The 23,104-nt window shown below is 50.2% G+C and overlaps 1 protein-coding gene across 1 annotated transcript; it reads left to right on the forward strand.

Moving 5' to 3' along the window:
- Positions 1 to 2,258: 2,258 nt before the first annotated feature.
- Sdcbp2 (syndecan binding protein (syntenin) 2) lies at positions 2,259 to 21,754 on the forward strand. The gene is made up of 9 exons (XM_013010804.1): positions 2,259 to 2,326; positions 12,409 to 12,481; positions 13,799 to 13,886; positions 14,648 to 14,748; positions 16,793 to 16,951; positions 17,750 to 17,925; positions 18,005 to 18,176; positions 20,958 to 21,049; positions 21,268 to 21,754. The coding sequence occupies exons 2-9, from the start codon at positions 12,428 to 12,430 to the stop codon at positions 21,320 to 21,322; spliced, it is 897 nt and encodes a 298-aa protein (XP_012866258.1). The 5' UTR covers positions 2,259 to 2,326; positions 12,409 to 12,427; the 3' UTR covers positions 21,323 to 21,754.
- Positions 21,755 to 23,104: the final 1,350 nt, after the last annotated feature.

Raw genomic sequence — 23,104 nt, forward strand, 5'->3', positions numbered from 1 at the left:
ATTTGGAAAACATGTACCATTGCAGATCTAGCAACCAGGTCTTGCCCTCAAGGAAGCGAGGATCTCACTGGTACATGTGAACAATACAAGATGGTTTTTAAGACATGGAACAGAACAGTCTGCTGGAGTTAGAGGTGAAAGTCCACGGGGTAGTCATGTCCCCATTGCTGTGATTCATTCCTCCTGCTTGATTGCAGGCTCCTCACGAGCCAGCAGTGTCTCCTCCACGAGGACCAGGGCAGGCTCTGCCACGCAAGGCTGGTACAATCTGCCCAGGCACATACAGGGCCTGTGACGTGGGCCTGCTTGGCCTGGCACACAGCCCCGATACTCACTCCACCCAGAGTGGGTGTGCTGTCAGACCACGTGGGACTGGCCCAGGATACATGTCCTGCTCCCTCTCCAGACACCAAGCATGACAGGCACCTTGTCCAACTAAATCCACCAGGAATCCTCCTCCACTGTTTAGTGTGACTTTCACCTGACTTATTGGGTAATACATGGAATTTTTTTTTCAAAATTTAAGAGGCACTAAAAATGTGCTATAAAGAGAAAAATCCATCAGGTGCTGATGGCTGTAATCTGAGCTACTCAGGAGGAGGCTGCAATCTAAGGATTGTAGTTCAAAGCCAGCCGAATCAGGAAAATCCATGAGACCCTTATCTCCAATTAACCACTAGAAAACCAGAAGTGAAGCCGTGGCTCAAAGTGGTACAGCACTAGCCTTGAGCAGAAAGACTCAGGGAAACAGTGCCCAGGCTCTGAGTTCAAGCCCCATGACCAACAAAAAAATAAAAAATTCCTTTCCACCCCAACACAAAGTTCCTTGATTCTCCTAGAAGACAACCAGTCAAATGTCCTTAGAAGAACTAATGTCCTCCTTCCTTACAAAAATGATAAGCAAGAACTAAAACATGTAAGAACATTTAAAAAAAAGTCACAACAGAAAATTAAAAAAAAAAATTGCTGGGCACCGGTGGCTCACGCCTGTAATACTAGCTATTCAGGAAGCTGAGGTCTGAGGATCGCTGTTCAGAGCCAGCCTGAGCAGGAAAGTCTGTGAGACTCATCTCCAATTTACCACCAGAAAACCAGAAGTGGCTCTGTGGCTCAAGTGGTAGAGGGCTCGCCTTGAGCTGAAGAGCTGAGGGACAGCACCCAGGTCCAGAGTTTAAGCCCCATGACAGATAAAAGAAAAAAGAAAAGAAAAAAATTATTACCATGAAATATTTACAAAAGTAAAAACTGAGAAATTGGGCTGGGAAGGTGGCTCAGTGGTATAGCACTTGCCTTGCGTGCTTGAGGCCCTGGGTTTGATTCCCAGCACTACATAAGCAAAAAGAAAAAAGCCAGAAGTGGCGCTGTGGCTCAAGTGGTAGAGGGCTCGCCTTGAGCTGAAGAGCTGAGGGACAGCGCCCAGGCCCAGACCCCCCCCCCCAAAAAAAAAAAAACTGAGAAATTCATTGTTGGCTAGAGTGACATTGCAGCAGACAAGGCTTGCTTAGCATGTGAAGGCCTTGGGCTCCCTCCCAGAACCTCCAAGGGAGGGAGGAAAGCTCTCCTCCAGCCCCCCATCCAGAGCTACAGGTTTGGCATTTGGGCACACATCCTCTTAGAGTGTCTGTAGTATACATCACTTTGAAAACAAAACAGAAGAGCAAACAGTATCGACTCTTCCATTGTCTCATCAGTATCTCATTCTCTATGACGTCACTGGTTTGAGATTGTCCACAGATGATGACTAATAGCCAGTTCACAGACACATGCAGGCACATGGGATTTCCACCATGTCCTCACTGGAAGACTTCTACAGGAAATGCCAGGTCCAGTCTATAGCTACTTTTTTTTTTCTTTTTTGTGGGTCATGGGGCTTGAACTCTGGGCTTGGGTGCTGTCCTTGAGCTCTTTAGTTCAAGGCGAGCACTCTACCACTTGAGCCACAGCGCCATTTCTGGTTTTCTAGTGGTTTATTGGAGATACAGAGTCTCATGGACATTTCTGCCTGGGCTGCCTTTGAACTGTGATCCTCACATCTCAGCCTCCTGAGTAGCTAGGATTACAGGCGTGAGCCACCAGTGCCGGGCTAACTCTACCTTAAGACCTCAACTAAGGCAAAGGTCTCTGGTGGGTGTGGTGACTGCCTTGTTTATTTAGCCAGCGGGCCTGACCTGGGCCCAACCCAGTCCAAGGTGAGTCACCTGAACCAAAGGCAGGCACCACCCTTTCCAGATAGGAACCCAGCTGGGCCAAGAGCCATCACCACCTTCCAGAGGGAAACAGACTGTCTTGGCAGCAACTGGAGGACACAGCAGCACCTGACTTGCAGGTAAGAGAGGCCTGTTGTATAGCTGGCATTGGTTGAGTTCTGCTCTTGCCCGGTCTTCTCTCCTTGTCCCTACCCTTCTGAGACTTCCCAGTGGTCTCCTTTCAAAGTGCTTCCTTCCAGGAGTGCAGTGTGAACTGGACTTTCCTCTCCTCTGAACCCAGCCCCAGGCCTGGTTTGAGAGCTACCATTTTTTTTTTTCAGTGCTCCAGCTTCTATTCTGGCTTCCCGTCTGTTTCCCAAACATCAGCAAGGGGCTTATTCAACAAGAGCTAGGCCTTGGCACTCATCTGCTGCTCATCACAAGATCCTGGAGGTGGCAACCACTCTCACGTCTTAAAATAGGGTTATCAGCCTGGGTGAAGGGGGAGCTGCGGGCAGACACAAAGAGCAGGGAGCCCAGGCCTCTGCTTGTTGCTTCTTTCGCTCTGAAGCAGATTCTCTACTTTAGCAGCGAGGGGAAATGTGCTGGGGAAGTGGGCTAATGTCCTCACCGCTCTATGACCTGGAGACCTCTCAGGAGGCTGGATGTTGAGAAGGAAAATGAGGCATTAGGACCTGTCCCCAGCACTGGACAGGAGCGTAGAGTGACCCATCCTGGCTGCATCCCAGTTAGTAACCTCCCATCTCCAAACCAGTTAGGGACCAGGTAAACTGAAGGTGGGCCATGGCTCCCACTCTGCCCCCAGAATCCCCCAGTGGCTCCCACAGCACTGGAGGAAATGCCCAAGTCCTCGCCAAGGTCCTCAGCCCCCACATGCCCTAGCACTACTTTGCTGGCCTCCTCCACTGCCGCCTCCTCTGAGCAGCTGACTTTGGTCAGCAGGTGCTCCCACCTCGGGGCCAGTGGGAGTGCAACCAGCTGGTGCAATGCTCTCCTCCCTACCCGCCCATTCACATGCCCCCATCCTCCACGAGGCTCCTCTGGTCCCCGACGCTCCCTGTTCTCCATCTTTTGCTTCCTTCTCTCCTCAGTGCTTAACAGCTTACCAAGCCATGGAGCTCTACGTTAGTAATCTCCTTCCTCTAGGACCCATCCTTTAGTTCATACCTCACTCACTGCTGACCCCGAAGAGGCTACTTGGGAACAGGGGGACTTGGGAAATATGTAATGAGCGAATAGCTGTTACTGCCTTTCATGAGGTCGATACTGTACGAATGCTTTCCATACAGATCTCTTTTTTTCTGCCATACCCAGATAACTGTGATGCAAGTCTATATTATACAAGAAGTGACATCCAAAAGGGGCAGTTGATCTGAGCCTACTCCAGCCTCCCTCTAAAGTCCTTGTTCCTGCCCTGCCTCCTTGGGCCTTTGTTCGGCAACATCTGCATTTCTTGAAACCCACAGCTTTTCCCCAGTAGGCAGGCAGCACATCCTAGGTGGTGGGAGGGGGGGCTTGGGGGGGGTACACTGGTGGCCTAGCAACAGCCTCTTCCTTTCAGACTCAGCAGATCATGGGGCTAATTTGGCCTTCCAGGAGCTGTTCCCCAATCAGGCTCACCCACACTGTCCTCCCACACAGCCTTCTGAAGGCTGGGTGAGTTGTCCACAGGACAAGTGGGAGTCTTGGAGCTTCAGTTCTTCAGAACAAAGTGTTCTTATTCTAGGTTCAGGTGGGGGCTGAGGACCCTTTTTCAGCCTTGTTCATCCCCCAAGACCCTGCATTATTGTGGGTGTGGCTACTGCTCAGATCAAGCAGTCTAGAAGCTCTGGGGTAGAGATCTGCAAAGTAGTGGGGAAGAGGAAGATTCCTGGGGGAGGGGTGGGAGTGTTAGGTGGATGGTTTTCTTTCAGGAGCGAATTCATCACAGGAAGCCATTAGCACCTAACTGAGTAAACGCTTCCACCATCATACTGTAGGAGCCAGGCAGACTTTCCATCTACCTCATCAGGACTATGTTTTCTTCTCCCTTCCCAAGCCAGTGTTATTTTTCAAAGGTGTTGCTACTGGCCAGTTATAAATACAAGATGGAATGGGAAGAATGATTCTATCTAGATTTTTGGGTTTTCTCTTCCCTCTACTTTCCTTCAACAAACAGTAACTTAATACCTACTGTGCCAGCACTGTGCTGAGTGGCAATTTGTGACCAGTGAGGATAATGGCAAATTTATCATACCATAATGGAACTGCAATCTCCCTCAAAATGTGGGAAGCATTGCTGTGTGGTTTTGGGGTGTGTGTGAGTTAAGGGCCAGTACTAGGCTTTGAACTCAGAGCCTGAACACTGTTCCTTAGCTCTGTGTGTATGTGTGTGTGTGTGTGTGTGTTTGTACACGCATCAGTCCTGGGGTTTGAACTCAAGAGCCTGGGAGCTGTCCCTGAGCTTTGTTGGTGGTGGTGGTGGTAGTCGTGGGGCCTGAACTCTGGGCCTGGGTGCTGTCCCTCAGCTCTTCAGCTCAAGGCTAGCGCTCTACCACTTGAGCCACAGCGCCACTTCCAGCTTTTTCTGCTTATGTGGTACTGAAGAATCAAACCCAGGGCCTCATGCATGTAAGGCAAGCACTCTACCACTGAGCCACCTTCCCAGCCCCTCCCTGAGCTTTTTTTGCTCAAGTCTAGTGCTGTACTACTTTGAGCCATATCTCCATTGTTTCGGTGCTTAAGAGGGAAAAAGAATCTCATAGACTTTCCAGCCCAGGCCGGCTTTGAACTGCAATCCTGAAATCTAGCCTCCTGAGTAGCTAGAGTTACAGGAGTGAGCCACTGGCACCTAGCTTTTTTCCTTAGCTTTTTTGCTTAAGGCTAGTGTACTACCACTTGAGACACAGCTCCACTTCTGGCTTTGTGTTCTTCAAGGGGCTTAAACTCAGGGCCTGGGTGCTGTCTCTGGGCTTTTTTTTTTCTTTTTTCTCAAGGCTAGTGCTCTACCGTCTCCACTTCCAGCTTTTTAGTGGTTAATTAGAGATAAGAGTCTTTTGACTTTCCTGTCTGGTCTGGCTTCAAACTTCGAACCTCAGATCTCAGCCTCTTGAGTAGCTAGGTGATACTGGTGCCTGGTGAAGTCAGTGTTTAGGAGCATTTGTGAAATGATGAATGGGTACTCAAGATATTCTGGTCCAGATAAAGGAGGCTCACCCATCCTTGGAGGGATGTGTGTGTGTCAGTGTGGGATGAATCAGAAGGAGGTAAGGATGACATCTGTGACAGAGGGGACAGCACCTGTCAAAGCATGGCAGCATGAGCCAGCAGGTTGAGTTTTCAGATCAGCAAGTCATTTGGAATGAATGAAATGCTTGGTGAGTGGGTGAGGTGAAATGTGAGACTTTACCAGAGCTGTCATGAAACCTGCAATGCCACTGAAGCTTGAGATTCATCCCGGTAAGAGCCAGGCATGGCATCAAAGGGAGGGAAAGGCAGGAGCAGAGGTGAGCTCCCACCTTTGTGGCTCAATCTCCTGGGTGCGGCGTAGCTGCAGTGAAGGGGCAGCACAGCGGGGAAAATCTTTCAGGATAATCTTCTGGAGGTAAATAAATATCCAAAGGGCAGTTAGACTCTGAGGTCTGGTCTCCCCATAGCTGCAATGGCACATTTCACTCAAATGAGGAGTACATTTTCCATCCTTCACCGACAGTCAAGATGTTTTGTCTTTCTCCAGAAGGCTTCCTTCCTTTCCCTGTCCTTTTTTTTTTTTTCTGTACCCCGTAGACTCAATTACCGGGTTCCCTTATCACCGGCAGTGGGTCTGATTTCACCGTGGGAAGTGATCTGCCCAGCCAAGCTCGATTCCCCTTCTTCAGCAGCGGGAGCCTGATCTGCGTGGGGTGGGTGGAGAGGGGCGGTGCGTCTGCAGCAGGTCCACTGAGTCAGGAGTCAGACCGGGCCTGGCGGCTCACACCTGTAATCCCTGGAGGCGGAGATCTCGGGTTCGTGGTTCGAAGCCAATGCGGGCAGAAAAGTCTGTGAGTCTCCAATTAGCCACCAAAAAGCCAGACGTAGAGCTGTGGCTCAAGTGGAAGAGCGCTCGCTTTGAGCAAAAAGCAGCCGGGGGACAGGGTCCGGACCCTAGCCACACTGGGGTGGGAGGAGAAGAGAGGGAGGGGCCTCGCCATGGGACGGTAGGGAGGGGAGCCCCCCTTCCCAGTACCCGCAGCAACGCGGGGAGGCGCTGCGCACCCCCTTCTCTCCGCCTCGGGTCGGAATCGCAGTCAGCACCCAGCGGCTCCACCGCGCCTGCGCAACCCCCAGGCGGCGCCTAGAGGCCAAGGGGGTGGGAGCGTGCGGCCAGGAAGGGGAAGGCGCGGAGCCTGGCCTTCCCCGGCTGCTTTCCCTGCAGGTCGCTTGAGGCTGGATGGAATCTGGCAACCCACCTAGCCACGCCACCCCGACGGCGAGGAGTCCACCATTGTCAGTACCGCCGTCCTGGGGCATCCTGGGAGCTTCGCGGGCTGAGGCCGCGCGGGAAGCGTACCGCACACTCTAGGGGTGCGCATGCGCCCTGGTCGCCGCTGCACGCGGGTGGGGCGAGGGATGGTGTCTCTGCGCAGGCGCCGTAGCCCAGCAAGCCGATGCAGCTCTTCTGGCGGGTTGGGTGGCTGTGATTTGCTTTGGGGGGGGGGGGAATCGTGTGACAGGTGGCCGGGTGTGGAGGACCCGCGGTTCGGGGGCACCCCAGTGCATGCAATATGAGCCTGATTGCTTCCATTTCTCCAAGCTAGCACTTGAGGCAGGGAGAAGGGGCGGGTTTGTCCTGATGCTGAGTCCTGCATGGTTGCCTTTGGGTTAAAAAAAAAAAATCGAAGTCAGATATGATGGTGCGCACCTGTAATCCTTGTATCTGAGAAGCAAGGGCAAGAGGATCATGAGTCCGAGGCCAGTCTGGGCGACATAGCGAGACCTGTCTGAAAACAAAAACCCAAATCAATGGTACACCTCCTTTATAAAGGAGAAATGAGGAAAATGACGGCGGTCTATGGTAAAAGAAAGAGCATTGTGCGATCTATAATAAAAGACTGTGTATTGCCCTTGTGAAAGCTCGGTGGATTTCAACTGCTCTGTGCTTGTGCCTGGCTTAGGAGTTTAGATTTGATAGGAGGCACAACTGAACTGAACTTTACTGAGAATTTACATTTGGCTTCTGAGTCAAAGGGTGCATGTTTGTCTATTAACATGGAGTCACTGTGACAGCTACAAACGATGGTAGATATGAGTGGGCGTGCTGTTGTGACTCACCTGTGAGTCTGCAGTGATTTTCTGAAATCATGAAAAAAAACATAACCTCCCTTTGTTGACTTGGGTACATGTATTTCTGCAGAGCAGTATATATGAAAACCAGAAATGTTTTGTTATGCTTGTATACAACATATAAGCAGGGATTTTTTTTTTTTGGTCTGTCCTGGGGCTTGAACTCTGGGCCTGGGCGCTGTCCCTCAGCTCTTCAGCTCAAAGCGAGTGCTCTACCATTTGAGCCACAGCACCACTTCCGGTTTCCTGGTGGTTCATTGGAGATAAGAGTCTCAAGGACTTTCCTAGCTTGGGCTGGCTTTGAACACCAATTCTCAGACCTCAGCCTCCCGAGTAGCTAGGGTTACAGGCATGAGCCACTGCACCTGGCAAGCAGGGATTTTTTTTTTTTTGCCTGCTTGCTTGCTTGCTTTTCTTTTTCTTTTATTCTTTTTGGCAGAACAGTTAGACATTATACAGGATAGCAGGCAATTAGAACTGTCCTTTCTGTTACAAGAAGTCCATATCTAAATGCTGGCACTGTTACTCTATCTAGTGAAAAATCAAAAATGCCCACACAGGAAATCTACTGATTTATTCACGTCACAACTTTGGCCAGTTATATGTGCTCGGCATTGTCCAGTGAGCAGAAATAGTGTTGGAGTGTGTTAATATTCTCCCCACCTCTGGTCCTCAGCTCCATCCAGTCCTGAGCTCCTCCTTGCCCTAAAGTTCCTGCTATACAGCTGGCCACTCCCTCTCTCCACCCAGACCTATCTGAGCATGTGCCTACCTCAATACCTGTCCCCAGTCCTACCTGCCACTTGGATAGGGACAGATGCCACATGCTCCCGTTCTAGGGAGATGTGGCCCCTCTAGTAAACCTTAAAACATTTTTTGTCCTGTGCCTGCTTGCCTTCTCGTGGCCCCTGGGGATGATCATGAAGGATTATACAGAGTGGACCTAGCCCTTGCCCCTATAAAGTGGGGTGCAATGTGAGAAAATACCCAGTTATGAATCACTTAATCTGATAAATAGTTGACAATAGATGCAGTACAGGCCAGTTCTGAATACACAAGAACCATCCAACTGGGCAGGGGTCACTTGGCCTGGAAAAGCCAACCAGAGTAATAGTACCTGATTGGGATACAGAGGAGAGAGCTGTACTGCACAGAGGGACCAGCACCACCCCTGGGGCACTGTCGACACTGATGAATGAACGGCTGGATGATTAGAGGTGACACCTCTGCTAGAAGGAAGCCATTCTCCACTATATAGTGAACTGCTACAAGGCAGGGAAGACAGGCTTCCTGACACCCCTCCAACAGGGAACCTGGCCCCCATTTAGGATCGGGAAGTGTTGAAAGGGTTCCAGGCTAGAGCAGTTTCTCAGAAATGTCCATCCTAGAGGGCAGCTGCTCGGGGCTTCAAGGTTAGAAAATGGAGGGTCGATGTGGCCTCTTAGGTTCCTATTTGTTGTTACTGCATGAGCCTGCTGGCCACGTATATCTTGGTAGATAGTTACTGCTGAGCACTGTGCCAAGATTTTTTAAGTCCCTGAATGGTACACTGAGGAAAAGTCCCCAAGCAAAGGGGTCTCTTCCTCTTACCGGCCTGAAGGAGGTTAGGGCTGGACGCCCTCCTTTGGAAATCCCTGTCTCTGGATGGTCATTTCACCACAAAGGTCAGCCTTGGGCAAGGATCTGGAACTTGCTGCCTCAAGGAGCCAAAGCAGGTGATGTAAATCAGTGAAGGTCTGGCTGGATCTTTGGAACCGGAAAGTCAAGGTTAGCCCCATGTGATTTCTGCCTTTTCCTTGCCACATTTTTTTTTTTATGTAGAAGTTAGAAATGAAGAATTTCTTCTTCCCAATTTTTTAAGTATTGGCATGGATTCAAAGCTAAAGAACAAAATGAATCTGGGAGAGGCTCATGAAACACATTTGGACTTCTGGTCCTTGGTTTCACCCTAGGAAGTTCTGAAGTCTTAGAATATTGGAGTTTTGCTTGATGAGATTGCAAGTGGAAGTCTAAGCCAACTGCTTGAAGTCTGCCAATATTACTGCCTGGCCTCCATGCTCAGGGCTGGCTCCTCTATAGCCAATAAGAAGGCTCAGTTTCTGTCCTTCTGGGACTCCCAGTGTAATGAGGCAGTAGGCCAAGTAGAGGAAACTGCAGAGGTAGTGAATAATCAACAGGGGGCAAGGACAGGAGGTAAGAGATACAGGGAGCCCAGATCACGGCAGGGCCCTCTGATCTGAAACTTGAAAATTATTAGCAAGAAACAGAGAACTCGAGGCAGGAGAAAATAATATTATCCAAATATCTCAAAGTAGCTCATTGTAACCAGGGGTTGGGAGAAGGATAAGTGTCAGGAGAGCCAGGCTGTACTTGTCCACAAGTGTCACTTGGGGCTTAGACATCAGTGACTGCCTGGGTGTGAGAGACCATGGAGAGTGGTGGGAAATAGGTGTGCTGATACCCACCTGGAATCCCAGCTACAGAGGGAACTAGCTACTTTGAGTTCAGCCTGTACCAGGCCTAGCAAAACCCTATCTCAACAACTAAAAAGAAGCTGGGTGCTGGTGTCTTAACACCTGTAATCCTAGCTACTCAGGGGGCTGAGATCTGAGGATCAAGATTCAAAACCATCCTGGGCAGGAAAGTCTGTGAGAGTCTTATCTCTAATTAACTACCAAAAAAAACCAAACCAAACAAAAACAAAACAAAACAAAAAAAAAGCTGGAAGTAGAACTATGGCTCAAGTGGTAGAGTACTAGCCTTGAGCAAAAAAACAAAAAAAAACTCAGGGACAGCCACCAGGTCCTGAGTTCAAGCCCCAGGACTTGCACACACCAAAGAAACAAAACTAAAAAATAAGAGACCAGGGTGAAGGTGGAGTGTGTGTGTGTAGGGAGGGGGTAGTGATTGTGTGGCTCAAGTGGTAAGGAATGGTGGGGTGTGGGGCACCCCCGGGGTCTGCAGCTACTCATCTGTGCGGCAGTTTCAGTTCAGAGGGCCCCAAAACTTCCTATTTTTCAAGATCAGTGGGACGTTAGATTATTACCCACAACATCTTGAGACTGGCACTTAGATCACTCATTTGAACCTTAAGGTCTGCAAGGTCAAATACCATCTTATGGGCAATCAGATGCAATCGCTGGAGGAAGCAGGAAGTCCTTGTGGCCCCTTTTAGGTAATGTAGGCTAGATTCAGCAAGCAGTGGGGAGCCACTGAGAGTCACTGAGCACAGACCCATCACCCTGGCTTTACCCTCAGAAAGACCTGATGGCTGCCATCTAGCGAGCAGCAAGAAGGGTGACAGTGACCGATTTGGTGGGGGGATGTTGTGGCACTAGAGAAGGACAGGGAAGAGAGGGGGTTTGATGAGACGTAGAGGCACAGTGGGTGTGGGAAGAGGAGCCCATCAGCTAGGCCAGAAGGGACAGAGGGACAAGGAGCAGTGGGGCATGGATGTCCTGCCAGTCACCGGGGAGATGCCAAGCAGAATTGCTCCTGGAGACGGGACGGGACTCATCCCCAGCCCTGCTCCCACCCACTCGGCAGCCTCGGCCACCAGCAGGCATTCCTTTGGTACGTGCACCTGTCACATGTGGGCACATGTGTCCCAGGACAGTTGACAAGTGCAAGGTGGGAGGCTGCCCTGAGCCTATCCCGGAGGGAATGGACCTCTCTGGAAAGCCTGTCCAACGGAAGCTAAGGGTGAGCAGGAGGTGGGCAGGGGCATCTAGCTAGAATGGATTGTCCCAACAAGGGGCAGGAGGTGTGAGAGCCAGGGGTGAGTGGGTAAAGGGAAAGAAGCTTGAAAGACATCTCAGAAGGAAAGACGTGAGGGAGGGAAGGAGGGAAGAGGGAGTTGCGTAGGAGGTAACAGTCAGAACCTGTCTGGGCATCTTGCTGTGGGCTCTATTGATTCAGTGCCCAGCATTAGTAATCTAGACACTGGTAGCTCCTGCCTGTAATCCCAGCTACTCAGGAGGCTGAGATCTGAGGATCGTGGTTCCAGGCCAGCCCAGGCAGGAAAGTCTGGGAGACTCTTCGTTCCAATTAACAAGCAGAATAATGAAAGTGGCACGGTGGTTCAAAGTGGTAGAGCACTAGCCTTGAGTAAAAGAGCTCAGAGACAGTGCCCAGGCCCAGAGGTCAAGCTTCACCAAAAAACAAACAAACAAAAAAAACAACCCAAAAGCATTAGTAAATGTTCACAGCACCCCCTCTGCCTGTAGGTCCCCCTTTATGTGGAGCAACACTGTTGAATTTAAACCCTGCCCCAGCTTGGTGGGATTTGAGGTGCTGGAGCTAGAGCTCAGGGCTCCGGCATTGTAGGCAAGTGCTCCACCATGAGCTACCCCGCCCCGTGCACAATGTTTCACTTCAGCTAAGATCCAGAGCTGTTTTGGAAGTATTCAGTGGCACTTATATGCCCAAAGGTGGATGGAAGGTGGGACTGGAGGATTCCAGTGTCGTACTGCCTGTCTGATTTATTACGGTCTGACCCACTCGCTCACCTAGGGCTGGCAGGCAGCTGCCCAGTTTACAACGGTCAGGTTGGATTTGGGGCTTGAGTGATCAGACCTCATTAGCCCATCTGACTTTTAACACAGGGTAGGGAAGGTTGGGGCCCATGACCCTGCCTTTCTGGCCAGCCTGTGGCCCCTGCACCTCCATTCTACAGCCCAGAATCAATGCAGCGTGGTGTATATAAACCTCAAGCAAGAGAGCCAAACAGACTGACTCTAAATCCCAGCTCTTATGTGTAAAGTGGGATGATGAACCCTCACAGTGCTCTTCATGCATCTCAAAGTGCCCTGGACACAAGTGGCAGGAGGTGGATGTCTATGCATCCTCTTGGTGGCTGGGGGTGGCATCCTCATCTCTCCTTACCCTCTCCATTCTGCAGGGTGTTTCGAGGAGCAGCCATGTCAGCCCTGTACCCTTCTCTTGAGGACCTGAAGGTAGACCGGGCGATCCAGGTAAAGCTGGCAGGCGGGTGAGCTGTGTTGCCTGGCAGTGGCCTTGGGGTTACTGCAGGCTAACTAAGGGAGATTCTTCCTGGTGGATGGGGACCCTCAGCAGCCTCAGAGACTCCTGTCCTCCCCATCCCTGTCCTGACACTGTCTTTACAACCCTGCCCCCACACCCAAGGGCCAGCTTCCACACAATTCCAGCCCAGCAACCTGTAGCCTTCCCTCCTCCCCACAGCCTTGTGGTTCCAGAGGACTTTGAGAATTCGGGTATTCCACTGAGGCCTTGGTTGGAGGTGGCTTTGACACCTTGGCTGCTGTGAACAGTAAATACATGGTCTTGACCTCAGGAGAATTTCTTCTAAGAAAGAGGCACATCAAAATACACACACAGCTGGGTATAGAGGCTCACACCTATAATCCTAGCTGCTCAGGAGGCTGAGATCTGAGCATCAAGGTTCAAAGCCAGCTCAGACACAAAAGTCAGTGAAACTCTTATCTCCCATTAACTACCAAAAAGCCAGAAGTGGAGCTGTGGATCAAGTGGTAGAGTTTTAACCTTGAACAAAAAGCACAGGAATAGTACTCAGGCCCTGAATTCAAGCTGTAGGACTGATGTGCACATGTGCACATGCACACATACACAGTACTTTTTGTTGTTGTTGGTGGTGGTCAAGGGGCTTGAACTCTGGGCCTGAGCACTGTCCCTCAGCTCTTTAGCTCAAGACTAGTGCTCTACCACTTGAGCCACAGCGCTACTTCTGGTTTTCTGGTGGTTTATTGGAGATAAGAGCTTCACAGACTTTCCTGCCCAGGCTGGCTTTAAACCACGATCCTCAGATCTCAGCCTCCTGAGTAGCTAGGATTACAAGCATGAGCCACTGGTGCCTGGCTATCATTTCTTTTTACTGAGAACATTTAGAAGACTCATTGTTAGCCATTTTGAAACATTCAATTATTTATTGCCAGCCATAGTTACCCTCCTGCACAACAGAACATGAGAAGCTAGCACTCTTCTCCAGATACAGTGTCTATCAACTGTCTTCCCTCCACCTGTCCCCTCCCTTCCAGCCTCTGAGAGCTATTTCTTTTTTTCTTTTTTGAGACTTTAACTTGGTATCTGACACTTTTGCTCACTGGCTGGCTCCTTACCACCTAAGCCACACCTCCAACTGCCTATTTCTCTTCTATTAATTTTAAAACTTCTTTTAAAACAGCATGTATTCATTAATTAATAGCAGAGGAGTTCACTGTGCTATTTCCATCGTGCACATAATGTGCTTTGGTCTCAGCTGCAGCTAACTGGCACTCTTTGCCCTTTCCCAGGCCCAGGCCCAGGCTCAGGCCAGAGCCTCACCCAGGACGCCTGCCCTGCCCGCCCCAGTCCCAGAGGCAGCCACCCAGCCTCCTTCAGGTGAGCCTGCCTCAGTGGCCACCCCCTGACGCCCCTTGTTGTGTCTGCCAGCGCTGGAAGGGACTTGGAGTCTCCCACTCACAGGGCTGGGCTGTCCCTCTTCACCCTCACCTGAAGATGTGCTCTCTCACCTCCGCTGGACACTTACTTCTGGAACCTGCAACTTTGTGGGCTCTACATACACCTGTCACTCACCAGAACCCTTTGAGGGGATACTGGGAAAAGTAGTGGGAGGCAGTAATGGCTTAATTCGGGGCACCTGGCCACATGAAGCGACTGGGATGTTCGTGTGGCTCCTAGAAGTGGTCCAGGCACTTCTAGAATCCTGATTGGTGATAAAGTCTTGAATTCAGGACCCTTCTTCTCCTCCCCAGTGTGCTGAACCCTTGGTTCAGGGGCCTCCCCCTTGGCTTTCTAATGGCCTGTGAACTCCTTGAGGTCCTGCACCTGTGCCATTTCCGCTGTGTGGCTGGTAGAAAGTCAGCTGAATTCAGTGCTACAGTAAGACACAAGGGACTCCATGTTCCATGCTGCTGGAACAAAAGTAGTTCCTGCACACACACCCCCCCCCCCGTACCTCAGACCTTCTGCAGAGATGATCCACGTCCTCAGAGAGCTTGAGAAACAGGATACCAGGGAGAGGGGTGGGGTGGGGGACACAGTGTTCTTGAGAGCGAGCAGTAGCCCTGGGCTCCCGTCTTACATGGAACATGCTGGCTAAGGATGTACCCTCAGGTGACATCTCTCTTCCTCCTCATTAGTTTTGTACCCAAACCTGGCAGAACTGGAGAACTATATGGGTCTTTCCCTCTCCAGCCAAGAAGTCCAGCAGAGCCTGCCTCCGACTCCAGAGGGTGACAGCGTAGGTACCCCTCATTTCCAGCCTGGGGTGGGCCCTGGATGTCCCCATCCTCTTCCTCTTGTTGGTCTTGGTGGGGATTTCACCATTTCCTATCATCTCTGCCCTTTGATCTATGGCTCCCGGCTGCTAGCTTGACCCAGCTGGACCAGGAGGGACAACATTGAGCACCAGACTGCTGTCAGACTGTCTTCTTCCGTCTCAGTCATCTTAACTCTCCTCCTTGTACTTCCCAGGGATTATAGATGGGTACCACCCTGCCCAGCTTGTAATTCAATTTGAGGAAAGTTAACAGATTGATTGTTGATTTTTTACTTCTTCAATTTATGGATACAGAAGGGCTCTGTGTTTTAGATCTTCTTTGTTAAGGTGTAGCAGTACTTTGTCTATATTTGACATATAGTATTTTTTACACATTTTCTTGAATTTATACTTATTTATTACCCCCCCCCCTGTTTTAGTGATTACGTTTTAGATCTTCTTTGTTAAGGTGTAGCAGTACTTTGTCTATATTTGACATATAGTATTTTTTACACATTTTCTTGAATTTATATTTATTACCCCCCCCCATTTCAGTGATTGTAAGTGGTATGTATTTTTATTTATTTTGCTGGTCTTGGGGTTTGAACTCAGGGCCTGGGTTCTGTCTCTGAACTCTTTTGCTCAAGTCCAGTGCTCTGCCACTTTGAGTCACAGCTCTGGTGGTTAATTGGAGATAAGTGTCTCAAGGACTTTCCTTCCTGGGCTGGGCATAACCTCTATCCTCAGATCTCAGTCTCCTGAGTAGCGAGGATTACAGGCTTGAGCCATCAGTATCTGGCTAGTCTGTGTTTTTGTTGTTGTTTTGTTTTGTTTTTGTTTTTTTTTGTCAGTCATGGGACTTGAACTCTGGGCCTGGGCGCTGTCCCTCAGTTCTTCAACTCAAAGCTAGCACTCTATCACTTGAGCCACAGTGTCACTTCCGGTTTTCTGGTGGTTAATTGGAGATAAAAGTCTCCCAAACTTTCCTGCCTGGGCTTTTTTTGAACCTCGATCTTCAGATCTCAGCTTCCTGAGGATTATAGGCATGCGCCACCGGCACCTGGCTCCTTGTGTATATTCTTAAACACATTTGAGCTTTTATACAAAAGAATGTCATGCTTTATGCTTTATATCTTCTATTGATATTCCATTGCTAAGATTTAGACTATTGCTAAGTGTAGTTAGAATCTGGCTGGTCTGTGCTTTTAATTTCAGACACATTTGGGTTTGGTGGTGGTAGTGTTGTTGTTTTTGAGATGAAGTCTCACTGTTGCAGAGACTGTCCTTGAACTCTGAGTTCAAGTGGTCTTCCTGACTCAGCCTCCCGAGTAGCTAGGACATGCACCACTGTGTGCAGAACCATTGATTTTTGTGTGTTGACTTTGCATCCTATGACCTTGATGAGCTCATTTATTAAATCTAGAAATCACTTTGTAGACGCCTTACGATGTTCTACTATACTGCCATTCACCTAGGGAGGACAGCTATATTTCTTTTCTGTTCCATATGCTTTTTGTTTCATTTTCTTGCCTTATTGCATTGGTTAGCTATTATAGTCTTGTGTTTAATGTGAAGGTGAGCCTGGACATCTTGTTCTGAATCCGAGAAGGGAAATTTTGTTAACTTTTACATTATTGGATTAATTTTTTTCCAAAACAAAAATTGGATCAAGTAATCCCTCCTTTTTTCCCTCTCCCATTGATCACTATTTACTATGAAATCATGTTTCTATTGTAAAGTCATCTTTTCTTGATGCTAATTTTCCACACCCACACCCCTTTTTTTTTCTGTAACCAGTGAGGTCCCCTTTCTGGTGACCCTTTTTCTTCATTTTGTAAGGGAGTGACTTTGTTGCCCTCTAGTGGCCTTGTGAAGTCAAATTCCCTGCAAGCCCATTCTGCTCAGCAGAGAAATATGTGGTACCCAGGAACTGTCGCATCCCATTTTGCCCATCCTTACCCAGACCCCAGGGGCACCTAAGGCATAGCCCCACGAGCCTGGCTCACCTGTTCCCTGGTGTCCGCAGATGGTAGTTTCTGGCCCCTGGCCTGGCCAGGTGGTGGCCCCTTTGTCGGGGAACAACCTGGGCGTGCGTCGTGCAGAGATCAAGCCCGGGGTGCGTGAGATCCACCTGTGCAAGGATGAGCGGGGCAAGACCGGGCTGCGGCTGCGGGCCATCGACAAGGTAGGCCCGCTTAGGAGTCCCTCCAAGGGGGTGGGCCTCCTTAGTGCTGTATATCGCCAACCACATCCAGTGGTCTGGCTTTGGGTCACCATCACCCTGCAGGCCAGGACTGGAGGTCCAGCAGGGGCCTCCTCACCAGAGGCCGACAGCCTTGTCCACAGTAAGGAGGGTGCAGAGCAGGCCTTGTAATCCTGAGACTCCCGGGCAGCAAATACCCTGCACCTGCCTCTCCTGTGCTCCTGATGCTCAGAATCTCCTCTTCCCGATTCCCCAACTCACAAACTTCCTGAGACTTTCTTTTTGTACCAGTCCTGAGTACTGTCCCTGAGCTTTAGTGCTCAAGGCTAGCACTCTACCACTTGAGCCACAGCTCTACTTCCATTTTGGTGGTTAATTGGAGATAAGAGTCTCATGGGTTTTTCCGGCCTGGGCTGGCTTGGAATCTTGATCCTCAGATTTCAGCCTCCTGAGTAGTTAGGATTACGGGTGTGAGTCACCAGCCACTGGCTTGCCTATTAGGACTTTATAGACAGTAAGAGCCAAGAAAGCCTTTGTGAGAGGCAGTGCAGTACAGTGGCTTGGGGAGAGGCCACCTGGCTGGTGTTGATCTTCTGTTCTTGTACAGCCTGTTATGTTTCCTTCCCAAGAAAAACACTCAAGCATCGGGCCAGCCCTGCACAGCTATGGTCCTGTCACCCCGCAGGCTTGAGATGACCAGGGGTATGGGGAAAGCAACCGTTGGTTGTGGTCTGAGCTCACTAGCCAAGGGTGCTGATTCTGGGACCCTGCTTCCCTAAGGGGCTTTTTGTCCAGCTGGTCCAGGCCAACACCCCTGCCTCGCTGGTGGGCCTGCGCTTTGGGGACCAGGTCCTGCAGATTGACGGGCGTGACTGTGCTGGCTGGAGCACAGACAAAGCCCACCGAGCGATGAAGAAGGCATCAGCTGAAAAGATTGTCATGGTTGTTCGGGACAGGTGAGTAGCCAGGCCCCAGGGTCCTCTCAGCCAGGCACAGCCACACTCCTAGGCCAAGCTCACTGTCCCTCTCTTCCAGGCCATTCCAGAGGACGGTCACCATGCACAAGGACAGCTTGGGCCATGTTGGCTTTGTCCTCAAGAAGGGGAAGGTGGCGTCGGTGGTCAAGGGGAGCTCTGCAGCCTGCAATGGGCTGCTGACCAACCACTATGTGTGTGAGGTGAACGGGCAGAATGTCATTGGGTTAAAGGTAGGTTGTGACCACACACTGCCACAGATATCAGGCATTGGGAGAGGTTGGGGTAGCACGGCTTTTGTCCGCACAGGTTGCACGGGCTATGGGCCCCACCCAAGCCACAGCTGCCTAAGGTTTCAATAGGGCCTGCATCCAGCACTCCATCACTAGCACAGAGAGGGACAGAAGGAGGGGTGTGGCTACCTGTGTGAGGACACAAATAGCTATTGGTTTTCTCGGTGTGGTACTTCTAGTTGCACACTTATTCCATGCTCTCAGGGTTTCTTTTAGAAATCTGGTTCTTTGTTCAAGGGTGGTGGGGTAAACCTTACCTTTTTTTTCATCTTTGTTGGTCATGGGGCTTGAACTCAGGGCCTGAGCACTGACCCCTGAGCTTTTTCCACTCAAGGATAGTGCTCTACCACTTTGAGCCACAGCACCACTTCTGGTTTTCTAGTAGCTAATTAGAGATAAGAGTCTCAAGAACTTTCCTGCTCAGGCTGGCTTTGAACCATGATTCTTGGATCTCAGCCTCCTGAGTTGCTAGGATTACAAGTGTGAGCCACCGGTGCCCAGCTCATGAATTTTATCTTTGGAAAGTGTTCTAGGAGCCATGCCATTGACGTGGAATGCTTAGGATGCCTTCCAGGACAGCAAAAGTCATGTGGTTTTGGTCTTGAACCAAGTGGGAGTGGTCTTATTTTGGTGGTACTGAGGTTTAAAGTCAGGACTTCACACTCACTTGGCTTGTTGCTTGCTTACTCAGCTGACACTTCTACCACTTGAGCCATACCTCTAGACCTACTGGTTATTTTGGAGATGAAATCTACTGAACTTTTCTGGTCTAGAACCGTGTTCTCTTGTATTGCGGCCTCCAGGGTAACTAGGTGTCTAGGCAGGTACCATTAGTGCCTGAGGAGAGTGGCTTTATCCTCACTTGTTGCCTCTTGGACTGAGAACAGTTTTTTTTCTTTTTTTTCTTTCTTTTTTATCCTGGTTCTGGGGCTTGAACCAGGGGCTTTTCCTTAGCTTTTTTTTTTTTTTTTTTTTTTTTTTTTGCTCAAGGTTAGTGGTCTTCCACTTGAGTCAGCTTTGAACTGGAGAGAAGAGTCTTTCGGACTGTGAACTGGGATCCTCAGATCTCAGCCTCCCGAGTAGCTAGAATCACAGGCATGAACCTCCAGTGCCTATCTCTGAGAGCAATTCCTAATCTCAGATATGGGGTGGAGTGAGAGTCCTTCTCTTGTGGCTGTAGGTTTGGTGGTGTGGAGCAGGACTCCTCCAGCAGATGTGGCTGGGTGGTTGCCCATCACTCCACAGCTGGTACCAACCATTCCTGCCACGTGCTTCACAGGCTCCCCCACCTTCCTTGGAGGCTTGTCCTGGTAGCTCATGACCATTGTGATCAGGAAGTCCTTCCTGTTATTCGTCTAAGAGGATCCTTCCTGCTATGTCCTTGGTCTTTCACTGGACAATCCAAAGGAAAACCCACTGGACTTTAAAAGTAGAGTCAGCAATACCAATTGTGAGCAGCCAGAGTGCTGGGCTATTCCATTGAAAGGAACCGATTCTGCTGCTGTGTTTCTTTCATTCCATGGATGGTTCAAGGCGTCATCATGAGCTTATCAGCTGCTCTACCAGAGTAAAGCAGAGGGATAAAGCTTGTCCCTTTACTGAGTCGCTCAGATAGTTGTGCTTTTTTTCTTTTAGTCGGGTGTGGGGCTTGAACTCTGGGCTTAGGCACTGTCCCTGTGCTGTTCAGCTCAAGGCAAGCACTGTACCACTTGAGCCACAGCGCCACTTCCAGTTTTCTGATTTATTGGAGATAGGAGTCTCATGGACTTTCTTGCCCAGGCTGGCTTTGAACTGTGATCCTGAGCTCAGCCTCTTGAGTAGCTAAGATTACAGGTGTGAGCCATCGGCACCTGGCTAGTTGTGTTGCTTGAAATCACTCATCTTCCAAAGTATGTGTATGTCCTCCCTGTGGTCATTGCTAATCCTATCACCCATATGTAAGACAAGGACCCTCAACCAGATTACATCTACATGTAAAGGGCAGTAGGCCTTGAGAAGGACAGAGTTCTGGCCTCAGCTGTAGTGATGGGCCAGCAGGCTTTACTGGGAGACTTTTAGATTATTTTCTTTCACAATCTCAGTGGCTTCTGTGGGCTTCCTCTCTCCCAGTCAATGTTTTCTTACTGTTATTGTTGTGTCGTTCATGGGCTTGAACTTGGAGCCTGGATGCCATCCCTGAGCTCTTTTGCTCAAGGCTAGTGCTCTACCACTTTGAGTGCTACTTCTGGTTTTCTGGTGGTTAATTGGAGATGAGAGTCTCCTGGACTTTCTTGCCTGGGCTGGCTTTGAACTGTGATCCTCAAAGTTAGCCTCCTGAGTAACAAAGATTATAGGCATGAGCCATCCATGCCCAGCTCTTGAAGAAGCATTTGAGGAAGACTATGTGGCTGGCTCAGTGTGTGCCATTGGCTTGTTATTCTCTTGTGTCTTGAGCTACAACCCAAGTGTGACAGGGCCCAGGGAGGTGGCGATGCTGTGGGCCAGGTCACACAGCTGACCACGAAGGGAACGGTGGGGTGTGCCATGCTCCTGGACATGGAGATCCTCAAGCAGGAGATGCATGTCTTTGCTCCAACAAGATCCTACGTGCTCCTCACCTGACAGCCCTAGGAACGCAGGCAACCTGGCCTCTGTAGGCAATTGTCCATGGTGTTGAATAGCAGTAGCCACACTGACTGGCCCTTGGCTGTCAAGGTAACCATTCACTCACCTTCTTTGTAGGACAAAAAGGTCACAGAGATTCTGACCACAGCTGGAGATGTCATCACCCTGACCATTATTCCCACAGTGATCTTCGAGCACATGGTCAAAAAGTAAGACTGCACCCCCACTCTACCTTCCCCTCCTCCCAGCACCTTGGCGCCCACCTGCCCCTCCCTCCAACCCTGCCCCTCCTCCCAAGGTGGCTTCAAGGACTACTTAGAAGTAAGAGGCGAAGATAATCCCCTGGGTTGTACCTGCTCTGGGGTGGGGAGACAAGCGGGAGAAGGGGCTACCAGTTTCACGCCACTGTCTCCATTCTCCCATCTAGGCTGTCCCCAACGCTGCTCCACCACACCATGGACCATTCCATCCCAGATGTCTGAGGCCACTAGAGGACATCTTGGGTCTCCCTCCTGCTTGCAGGGAAGGGCAGCTGTCCTCAGACGACAGCTTGCGGCTGGCCTGCTGCCAGAGATCCAGGGTTTGGAGTGGGGGGCAGTAGTGTTCCAGGCGGGTGGACATCAGATGGCATGATTCTGTCCTTGGGGCCTTGACATCCTAGCTGGGCGCAGGCAAGGGCAGGGCAGTGTTCCCAAGGAGCCATTCTCTGAGCTGTTTACATGCAGAACATGCAGGTGGGCCTGCCCAACACTCTTGTCAGAGTTGTGGCTGGGTCCCTTTCAAAATTCTACCTCTACCAGGAAAAGCAGCTACAGGATTTGGGAGAGCAGAAGTTATGTTCTTTGTGAGAATATTTAAATTTTCCTTTTATCACTCTTCATCACAGACTGCATATATACAATTCGAACCCTTTACTGTATTTTAAATGAAGATCTTAAATATCATTCTGTTCCCAAAGCTATTGAAAAGTTCTAGAATTCTCAGTCCTGTGACATGCAGTAGAGCTGCTTCTCTACCCCCGGCTCCGCCCCCTGCTTTGGTGCCAGTCTTGGGGCTTGAACTCAGGACCTGGGTGCTGTCCTTGTGCTTCTTTTGCTCAAGGATAGTGCTCTACCACTTGAGCCACAGATCCATTTCCAGCTCTTTTTTTTGGGGGGGTGATTAATTGGAGATAAGAATCTCACAGACTTTCCTGCCTAGGCTGGCTTTTGATCCTGAGATTTCAGCCTCCTGCATGGCTAGGATTACAGGTAAGAGCCACCGGTGCCTGGCATGCTTTTCTTTTAAACAGTGGTGAGAGGCCTGGTGCCTTTCTTTCCTAATCCATCTCTGGGAGCAGTGGTGTGCAGGGGTCTATCACAGGTGATCACATGTCACATGCCTGCCAGTCTGCACAGAGATGATATATGGGGTGGGGGGAGCCTGTGGGGAGGACTGGTAGGAGCATTGCACTAGTTTGGGGGTCTCCTGTATGAATCACTCGGGCTGCAAAACTGGCCTGAGAAGCTAGAGCCTGTCAGGAAGAAGGGACTGCAGTGTCCTTATGGTGTCCAGCAGGATCTGACACTTGGGGGGGGACTCTTGGAAGAGAGGATTCTAGACCCCGTACCTGACCTAGGTGGACAGCGCTTTCCCAGCACCATGTAGCAGAGCCTTGTGGGACTGAACCAGTACCCAGCCTGCCACTTCCTTCTGTGCTGGGCAAGGATGGTGTGAGCTCCTCCCCTACTCCAACTTAGAAAAATGACACAGTACAGAGACAAGCACAGAGGCCAAGGGGGCTTGCTGTGTGTTCATGCTTTAATTCAGAGCTGTCTGCGGCAGGTACAACTCTGTGTGAACAAAAGGACAAAGGAGATGAGAGTCAAGACCCCTTCCCCTCCCCCCTCCCCACATACCCTGAATTCTCTGCCAAGGGGATGATGGCCTAATATGAGTGTGCTGTGACCCATGTGTATGGCCCCTAGGTTGGAGAGGGAGTTGTGAAAGGCCCCTTAGGAGGCTTTGAGTGTAATCCCACCCTCCCTCTGCCCCAAAGTGCTGTCGGATGCCCTGTGCTAGTGTTGATTGGGAAGGTGTTTCAGTGAAAAGCTAGGTTATGACATGGGTCCTAAGTTCTACTCAAGGCCAGTTCTTCGTACAGAAGCTGAGCTCAGCCCCTGAGTTCTGTCTCAGGCTGGATGAGAGAGATAGCAGGGTCACTGGTCCTGGCCTCAGAGCTAAGAAAGAACCACTCTGGCCACTGGGCTCCAAGGGACCAGTAG

This window comes from Dipodomys ordii, unplaced genomic scaffold (assembly GCF_000151885.1).
Source record: "Dipodomys ordii isolate 6190 unplaced genomic scaffold, Dord_2.0 Scaffold13, whole genome shotgun sequence".
Classification (NCBI taxonomy): Eukaryota; Metazoa; Chordata; class Mammalia; order Rodentia; family Heteromyidae; genus Dipodomys; species Dipodomys ordii.